This window comes from Apis dorsata, unplaced genomic scaffold, assembly GCF_000469605.1.
Source record: "Apis dorsata unplaced genomic scaffold, Apis dorsata 1.3 scaffold_174, whole genome shotgun sequence".
NCBI lineage: Eukaryota > Metazoa > Arthropoda > Insecta > Hymenoptera > Apidae > Apis > Apis dorsata.
Window position 1 is genome coordinate 448059 of NW_006263462.1, and position 9452 is coordinate 457510.

A 9452-nucleotide genomic window follows, 5' to 3' on the forward strand; every position below is an offset into this window, starting at 1 on the left:
TAATATAGAATTATTTTCATAGCATTCTTATTAAATCTTTTACAACTTAAAATTATAAAAATAATAGTTTTAAATAACTCACCAGCACGTTGTTTAACGTTGGGGGCACAGACCCCTAAGGCTACCAGAGCCAGCAGGATAATGAAATACCTCATTGCGAAATTCAATGATGCGATGCGATGTTGACTGTCTGTTCAACCAGTCTTTTATACTTAAATTCTATCAAGGAAGGGGTTTATCGGCGACCTGCCGACCCACCTCCTTCAAGATTTCGCAGTCTACCCGCGATATCCATAACTAAATATTTCGAATGTGTTCGGCGCATTCGATCGAAGGTTAAATGATGATATGTATCATTGCAAATAGATTATGCATCAAGTTCTCTTATAAGGAGAATTAAATACTGGAATTTTTATCGGTTCTCTTCATTCATTATATTTATTCAATTTTCTTTGAAAAACTTTATTTTCATTTTACTAAAATATTATGAGTTATATTTATTTTAATTTTTATATTTTTCATTTATAAAATTCAACATAAAAAGTATCCAACAGAAAAAGATCAAATTAAATTATATTAATTATTTTAATTTTGTAATAATAATATTTTCTAATTTTAATTCAAGTTCGATAAATATAAAAACAATTTTAAAAAAAAAATTTACATTTACATTTACAATTTACATTAATTTATAATTGTTAATATACAAAACAAAAATAATAATGGAAAAAGGATGGAAACATAGAACAATATTAAATTTTTTTTTTAGAAGATTAAATTTTTATTAAACAATAAATTTTTATTTATAATATTATTTTCCAATTAATTAAATAACTGAATGACTTTTAGCTTACTTAGAAAAAGAACATAAAATGTTGAGGGTCATCTGTATCTTTGAACGCGGGATAATATAATAAGATAATATATATGTCTTGAACTTTTCAGGTGATTAATATATATGCTAAGGTTATCATTTTATTTATTTTTTAAATGTTCGACTATATTTTTAAATCCCTGGGGGGTATAGAAAAAAAATATACAAAATTATATTAATATGCAATTTATAGTAAACAAATAAAAAGACTATGAAAATATACTTTCTTTATTTTTCATTAACAAAAAAAAATTTGAATTAGTACACAACAAAATTTATAATACTAATATTTAATAATCATAAAATTATTATTAATTTTAATTATTTTTATTAATTATTAATTATTATTATTATTAATTATTATGTATATATTTATTAATATTTATTTTTATATGTTATCTTCTATTCATTCGTTCATATGAGAAAATTTCATTATGTGACATTTATATAATCCAAATTTTATTATATCATTTATAAAATACTATTATTTAAAATGTTTTTATAAATAATATCATTTATAAAATAATTCAGTAACAAATAATTTTTTGCTTCTACTGATAACATATAAAGCATTACAAATAAATGCATATGCAAAAAAGAAAAAAAGAAATCTTGTATAAGTGATAACAAAGTAAAAGTATATTTTCGTTTTAGATAATAGTAACGCAATCATTCACAATTTTTTTTTATTATATTTCACAATACCATTTCATTTTTTATTTTATTATATTGATGCAATAATTCTAATTAATCAATAATTTTTAAAAATTTTAAAAATTATTCAAATAAAAAATATTTTTTAATATAAAATTTTATGTATATATTTTTTAAAAGTATTGAAAATTAAATAAAATTTTATATGATTTTTATTTATTTATATTTTTATATTTTTAAAATTTTATGATGCATAATTAGAGAATAAAAAGTGAAAACAGAGAATAAAAATGTAAATTTATATTTGACATTTTATTATTTATTTAAAAATTAATCTCAAATAGCAAAAAATATTTAAGCACTATCGATTTCTACGAGTTCATGTATAACAAGTATAATATGTGATTTAAAAGTGGGCGCTATAAATCCATTAAATTCATTCCAAAAATAGAATAATTTTCTGTTCATCTTATTTCTTGTAATTATTATATCAATCGAAAACGAAACAATTATTTAAATTATTATTTATTATCCTTTCGCTTCTTTTAATTGCTTTTTTACATTTATATGCGCACGTGTACACATTTTATGTGTATACTGTCATTTGAGGTACCAAACGTAACCTTGAAAAGGCCACCCTCGAAGCATAAGTTCAATCATAGCGGGTGAAGTAATATTTTTTTTTTATCTACATAAATCTTAAGAATTATATTGTGATTTCTGATTGTAGACAATCTTTGATAAAAATGTCTTTGTAAAAGATCGAAAAATTATTGAAAGTGAAGTTTAGTTGCTGATATAGGTACAAATTATAGGTTAGAATATAATACGATACATTAGTTAAAAAACTACGAAAAATGTTTTTAAGAAATTAGGCAGTGAATGCCAGCGTTACATGTAATAATTATTTTATTAAAATCAACATGGTACAACGTTCAGTGGCGCCTAGGCGCAATGTTAGAATTCTATTAATTGGTGATCGCGGAGTCGGTAAGACCTCTTTAATATTATCTTTAGTTAGTGAAGAATATGCAGAAGATGTACCCTGTAAAGCGGAAGAAATTACTATTCCGGCTGACGTTACACCGGAACAAGTACCAACACACATTGTAGATTATTCAGGTATTTAGAAATGATATTTTCATTGTTTTTATAAACATTAAATGACAACTACATTACTTTTATTTATAACTTTTATTTATAGCTGCTGAACAAACTGAAGATCAGTTAACTGATGAAATTCAAAAAGCACATGTAATTTGTGTTGTATATTCTGTAGTTGATGAAGATACTTTGGACAGGGCAGCTACTTATTGGTTACCATTGATTAGACGTTGTTCATCAAATAATCGTTGTCCAGTTGTCCTTGTGGGAAATAAAATTGATCTTGTTGACTATTCTACAATTGAGGTTTAATAAATTAAATGATTTATATATTTATTTATTTTTTTAATTTAAACTTTTTATTTATTTTTTTTTTTTTAGGCTGTATATCCTATAATGAAAGAATTCACTGAAATTGAGAGTTGTATTGAGGTAAAAAAAATTGATTATAGTAATATAATATAATATAATTAAATAGTTCATAATAAAATATTTTAATTCATATTATATTTTTGTAGTGTTCTGCCAAAACATTACAAAATGTTTCAGAAACATTTTATTATGCACAAAAAGCTGTTTTACACCCTACCACACCACTTTATAATTATGATACTCAGGAGGTAAAAATTATAATATATATGCAATTTAAAACATAAATAATTTATTAATATATTAATATATTAATATTTAATTAATAAAAAATAATTATAATATATTAATATTTAGCTTACCGAAGAATGTAAAATAGCACTACAAAGAATTTTTAAAGTGAGTATATATAATATATTCTTTTTTATATTATATTATATTCTTAGTGAATATACTTTTAAATATGTTATATATTTATATAATAATATTTTGTATACAGATATGTGATTTAGACAATGATGGCTTGCTAAATGACATGGAACTAAATGCATTTCAACAATGGTGCTTTAATACTCCATTACAACCACAAGTATTGGAGGATGTAAAGGCTGTATTATCAAAAAATATTCAAGATGGCATTTGTTGTGGATGTGTTACTATGAAAGGTATTTTACATATTGTGTTTTTGAAAGATCAATATGAAAATACATCCTTATTTTTAGGTTTTATGTATCTTCAATGTTTATTTATACAACGAGGAAGAAATGAAACAACATGGGCTGTATTAAGAAAATTTGGTTATGACAATGAATTACAAATGTCAAAAGAATATATATATCCACCGTTAGTACACAATAAAAGATATTTTAAATATTTTTTTATTTTTATTTATTATTATATTTATTTTCTATGTAATATACAGATTAAAGATTCCAGTTGGATGTACAACTGAATTATCACATAAAGGACAAGAATTTTTAACATTATTATTTATGCAACATGATCGAGATCGAGATGGTGCGCTTTCTCCATTAGAAATGGAATCATTGTTTTCACGATGTCTAACTCCACCTTGGGGAGATGAATATAAATATATTGTACCAACTAATGAAAAGGTATTTATTTTTTTCATTATAATTTCTTTTGTTTATAACATTTTTTTTGCAATAGGGATGGATTACATTTCAAGGATATATGTGTCAATGGTCATTATTGACTCTTACAAATGTACGAAAAACATTAGAATACATGGCATATTTAGGTTATAACATGTATAATAATGAATGTCAAACAAATGCGGTTCTAGTTACTCGTGAAAAAAAGTTAGATTTAGCAAAAAAACAATCAAGTAGAAATGTTTATAGTTGTCATGTAATTGGTCCAAAAAGTAGTGGAAAAACAACATTATGTAGGACATTTATTGACCCTAAGCTCGAGGTAGATATATATATATATATGCATATATAATCGTGTTGCTCACATAACATATATATGTAAAACACATAATATAATTGCAGAAATTAACCGAAGAAGTTGTGCCGCCGAGTTCGCATATTACTGTAAATACAGTGCATGTATATGGTCAGGAAAAGACAATAATTTTACGAGATATAAATATACTTAATGTTCAAGATGCTCTAACTCCAGCACAAATTCAGTGTGATGTGGCAGCTCTTGTTTATGATGCTAGTAATCCCAAATCATTTGAATATATTGCACGGATTTATATTGTAAGTTTTATACAATTTTGTGTAAATATATTGGAATTATTCTTTATGATTTATTATATTTTTCAGAAATATTTTGCAGATAGTAAGATTCCTGTTCTTATAATAGCAAATAAAAGTGATCTTTCCGAAGTAAAACAAGATTATTTGCTACAACCAATAAGTTTTTGTAATAAATACAAATTAATGCCACCGCAACCTTATAGTATCTCCCGTACAGTACGACGTGAAATCTTCGTTAAATTAGCAACAATGGCAGCTTTCCCGTAAGTTCAATTACTTAAAATATTGATTAAGTAGATTTTATATGAAAAAGCTCCTAAAAAATTATTTTTAAAAAGCAATCATTTATTTAAATTCATTATAAAAGAAATATAAAATTGTGGCGCATTTGTTTGATATTATCAAATATTTTTTAGTATTTCTTATAAATTTTTATGAAAAATATTATATCTTTTATACTGATTTATAATTATTAAATTTATAATATTAAACACTAACAAAAAGATTTCATGTTTAGCCGCTTTCAAGGAGCATGGGTATTATTTTACAGAGACAGGTTGGTCTGAATTTTTGCAACATCGTAAGCATTGTAAGCTTGAGCAAATCGTGAATCACATTTTTTTTCATATTTTATTGCACGTATGCACAAATATATTTTTTTAAATGTGCTAGGCGATTTGCTCACATTAAAAGATATCGCATGATTAAGACTATCATAACAAAGTCTTAAATCTTTTCAGTCGTTTGAGGCGAATGGTCCACATGTTGCTTGTCAAACCCTCACCCACTCAGTGGTGGAATTCTTTTACAAGGTTTTTGTTTGTATTATAAGTTTCCGTTAATTTCACGGAGTGCTCACGACTTACAATACGAAATAATATCAAAATTATTCTTTTGCATGAGCATGAAATATGTTTAATCTTTAAATCTTAATTTAATTTTCTGTATTCTATATATATTTCAGTATTTAAATTTAGTTGCGCGTGTTTAATTGCAATAAATACAATTATCAAAGTCAACAATTTTATTATAGAATAGTATATTACGTTTATATTGTGAAATAATACATATATATGTATATGCACATACATAAATATATTGGACAAATTTTATGGAGAATTTATAAAATTTTATAAATGATTATTATAATAAATAATTCTTAATTTTTCAGACATATAAATCAATTTGGATTACTACAAGGAGATTCAATTGTCTGGTGGAAAGCTGGTCTTGGAATTGCAGTTGCTACCGTTGCAGGTTTTGTGGTGATGCGTGTCTTAAATACAGAAAAAAGATAGTCTACCATATTCCTTTTCTTGCACATTTAACTGCCTCTTTACTTCAAGTATAAAGCCGTCTTTAAGAAACGCGTTAAGTTAATAAACAATGTTCTTAAATCAGTAATTTTTTATATGTCCTTGATTATTTCATAATAAGGATCAGAACATTTTATTTATAATTTAATCTTTTGAAACATACCATTTCATATGAATGATTAATTTTTATGTTTGTATCCATTTTGACATTTCATCCACATATCATGATAAGCTTTGCATGTATCTAGATCTTCATTTCTTGAAGCACATTCGAAGAATTCTCGTATTTCAGGAATACACGGTTCTTCAGAATTATTTTTAGATTCTGCTTTAGCAGAAGATACATGATTAATGTTGCCAGCAAGTGTGCTTCCAATTGCTTGGCCCTTATATGAATCAGAGAACTATTAATTTTCAAAGAAAACAAAAAAGTATAAAAAAAATTAAATTAATACTTACTATAATAGAACCAACAGCAACTCCAGCTGCTGTACTAGCAGCAGATTGAAAAGTTGAAGATTGACTGCTATTATTTGCCCATGGTTGAGATGATGAATTTTTTGCCTTAAATCTACATAAAAATATGTAATCAAAATTTAAAACTTCAAAAAATGTAAAATATTTTCTCTTAAAATATGATCATTTATCATTATTATTATATATTTATTATTATATGAAAATTAATATTTATTTTACGTTATTTTTTGTTCATTTAGTTATTTAAAAATATAAATATAGAAATATAAGAAGATTAAAATAAATATAATGTGTAAATAGAAGTCAATTTATTTCACTTCTATACATACAAAGATATTGTCTAATACATATTAATAATAATTTTAACATAATTTTTATTCATTGTAAATTAAATCCAAATTTTTATAAGATTTATTAAATTAATTCACATGATGCTGAGCTCCTAAATTTCTTCTATCATCCAAATGCTTTTGGGAAGATGCTCGTTTAAACTACATCTGAAATTAAAGAACATAATATATATAAAATATATATAATACAAATAATATAATAATAATAATAATAATAATTTAAACTTACTATTAGCTGCTTTGCATTGACGAAGAGCTTCATTAAACCCTTCGCACAGTGTAAGATCAGATTGATTATTAGCACATTCCAAAAATTGTTTTACTTCCCAAGCACAAGCTCCACCAATAGGTGCAGAAGCTGGTGCACTTTGTGCTACAGCAGGTGCTGCAGGTGCAACAGCAGATTCACTAGATCCTCCACTGAAAAGTCCAGTTACTGCATGTCCAATAGTATGACCAACAGCAGAACCTATAGCGACACCTCCAGCAGTAGCAGCCATTTGTCCCATGAGGGATGGCTGCTGAGGTTGAGCCATCATTGGTGTTGCTGCAGGAGCATGTGCAGGAGCATGTGCAGGTTGTGCAGGAGCTGCGACTGGAGCTGATGTTCGTCTAACCCTAAAAAATAAAATTATTTTTATTACACAATTACAAAATTATATATAATTATAAAAGAAATAAAAAAAAAAGCGATCACATAATTTGATTATGAATATCGTCAAATAAAATCTGCAATGTCATTGAATAATTAAAAATATTTTACAAAAAATTATGCGTATAAATCTAATTCGAAGAAAAAATACTTACGTCCTTGGTGGAGGATTTGCTGCACGTCCACGTCGTGGCATGTTTTACGTTTTTTTTTTTTTGCACACTAGATTTCGTATAACACAATAAACGTTCGTACTCTTGCAAGCTTGTTCTGATACTGAAATGAAATCTTTAATGCCTTTATACGTTATGCAAGCTATTCAAACTGCGCCGACTCAGAATTATCGAACTTTCCAGAAATAAAATAGGAAATACTCCCAAAAGAGAGACAACTTCAGTTCATTTCATAACTTCAGAAATTAAAAAAAATTAATAAATTTTAAATAATGAATAAATGAGAAATTAATAAAAAATCATTAATAATTATATATAATTATATTCTGTTTACATGCATAAAACTTATTATATTATTATCTACCAATTTTTAATAATATTTAAATTATGATGTTGGCTAGCATGTTAGATATATATATATATATTAAATAGAATATTTCACATGATTTCATGATCCATATTACGCATATATAAAAAATAATATTTATATAAAAAATATTAATTTTATATTGTAGAATGTATTAATTATTTTTTTATTTTTAAAATAACAATATTTAAAAATAAAAACTTACAAATATATTATAATCTTTATATTATAATCTTTATATCTTTATAAATTTAAAAATAAAAACTTACAAATCTTATATCTTATAAATATATCATTTTATAAAGTATTATTGCATGATTTTATGCAAAATATTCTGTTTATAGTTCTTTGATATAAAGTAAATAGATAGTATATAAATATGTTTATATATTTATATACTTATTCAGAAAAATTAGTCAGCAATTATTAATATATAAAAAATATATATTTCTTTTAAAAAACATAAATTAATTATTTCCGCAATTATATAAATTGAAGATTATATAATTCATATAATGTATAGTTTTTTCAAATAATAGACTAACCTTTTTTGTTGCATCGGTGGGATTGGAGATGGTGATGCTCGACCTCGTCTTCCACCTTTCTGGTTGGTTTTTTTTCTCCCAGACATTATTATTTTTATTTTTAATTTATTCGAAATGATTCATTTTTATATCAAGTAAATTGAGTGATGATGATGATTACTTTAATATAACAGTAATTACTTTTCAATAGAATATTAGAAATTAATCATTATTATTTTTTATTGTACTCTGAAGTATGCAAAAAAATATTGTATAAATAATAATTTAATGATTTACAGCTTTATAAAATTTTCAGAATAACATATATTCTTTCACTTGTTCATTTCAATCATTTGAAATTTTTTAATAAAGCAATTCTATTCTGTGAAAATTCTACCAGAGTGCGCCATAATCTCAGCTTTCTCAATGTATTTACATATATATTTACACAGATATTAAAATGCAACAAAACAATATAAATATGTATTTATTTTCAAATCTTTGCAGTAGCTATTAAATTTTTATTGTTATGTGCATTTTATTTTATTTTTGTAGAGTTAAATAAATTGTATTCATGATAATTACCTTAATAGTAAACAATAATTTATATTCTTTGAAAATAAGTTAACAAAGATTATAAATGTAATTATAATGTAATTATAATGTAATTATAATAATAAATATATTCATATTATTTCAAATATATTATAATTTATATTTACGCAATCACAATTTAAATAAATATATATTTATGTACATATATTAATATTAAATATTAAATAATAAAAATATAAAATTTGTAATATTATTTTTAAAAATAACTATTTAATTTATTTTAATATCATAGTTATTATATATTATA

At 24.0% G+C, this 9452-nt stretch overlaps 4 protein-coding genes across 8 annotated transcripts in view; 1 reads left to right on the forward strand and 3 right to left on the reverse strand.

The window, feature by feature from the left end:
* Positions 1 to 235, reverse strand: part of LOC102671023 (hexamerin-like) — a 4886-nt gene extending 4651 nt beyond the window's left edge. For all 3 annotated transcript variants that reach the window (XM_031509775.1, XM_006614305.2, XM_006614306.2), the window contains exon 1: positions 83 to 235. In XM_031509775.1, coding sequence (XP_031365635.1) covers positions 83 to 155 — 73 coding nt within the window. In that variant the 5' untranslated portion in view covers positions 156 to 235. The remainder of the gene's footprint in view (positions 1 to 82) is intronic.
* A 1749-nt stretch (positions 236 to 1984) lies between these two features.
* On the forward strand, positions 1985 to 6135 carry LOC102671267 (mitochondrial Rho GTPase). Of its 3 annotated transcripts, XM_006614307.2 has the most exons (14): positions 1985 to 2650; positions 2733 to 2938; positions 3014 to 3064; positions 3151 to 3252; positions 3359 to 3400; positions 3501 to 3666; positions 3724 to 3844; positions 3924 to 4116; positions 4172 to 4438; positions 4519 to 4731; positions 4798 to 4994; positions 5249 to 5287; positions 5472 to 5543; positions 5903 to 6135. In XM_006614307.2, the coding sequence occupies exons 1-14, from the start codon at positions 2452 to 2454 to the stop codon at positions 6027 to 6029; spliced, it is 1995 nt and encodes a 664-aa protein (XP_006614370.1). In that variant the 5' UTR covers positions 1985 to 2451; the 3' UTR covers positions 6030 to 6135. The 3 variants fall into 3 exon arrangements, with proteins under 3 accessions (XP_006614370.1, XP_006614372.1, XP_006614371.1); XM_006614308.2 differs by lacking the exon at positions 5472 to 5543 and having other exon boundaries at positions 1990 to 2650; XM_006614309.2 differs by lacking the exons at positions 5249 to 5287; positions 5472 to 5543 and having other exon boundaries at positions 1989 to 2650.
* On the reverse strand, positions 6087 to 8763 carry LOC116185425 (coiled-coil-helix-coiled-coil-helix domain-containing protein 2-like). The gene is made up of 3 exons (XM_031509781.1): positions 8612 to 8763; positions 6507 to 6618; positions 6087 to 6433 (listed from the first exon to the last, which is right to left on the reverse strand). Exons 1-3 carry the CDS (start codon positions 8695 to 8697, stop codon positions 6227 to 6229), a joined length of 405 nt encoding a protein of 134 aa, XP_031365641.1. The 5' UTR covers positions 8698 to 8763; the 3' UTR covers positions 6087 to 6226.
* Positions 6811 to 7929, reverse strand: LOC102671574 (coiled-coil-helix-coiled-coil-helix domain-containing protein 10, mitochondrial). Its single transcript, XM_006614310.2, has 3 exons — positions 7682 to 7929; positions 7104 to 7492; positions 6811 to 7021 (listed from the first exon to the last, which is right to left on the reverse strand). The coding sequence occupies exons 1-3, from the start codon at positions 7720 to 7722 to the stop codon at positions 7011 to 7013; spliced, it is 441 nt and encodes a 146-aa protein (XP_006614373.1). The 5' UTR covers positions 7723 to 7929; the 3' UTR covers positions 6811 to 7010.
* Positions 8764 to 9452: the final 689 nt, after the last annotated feature.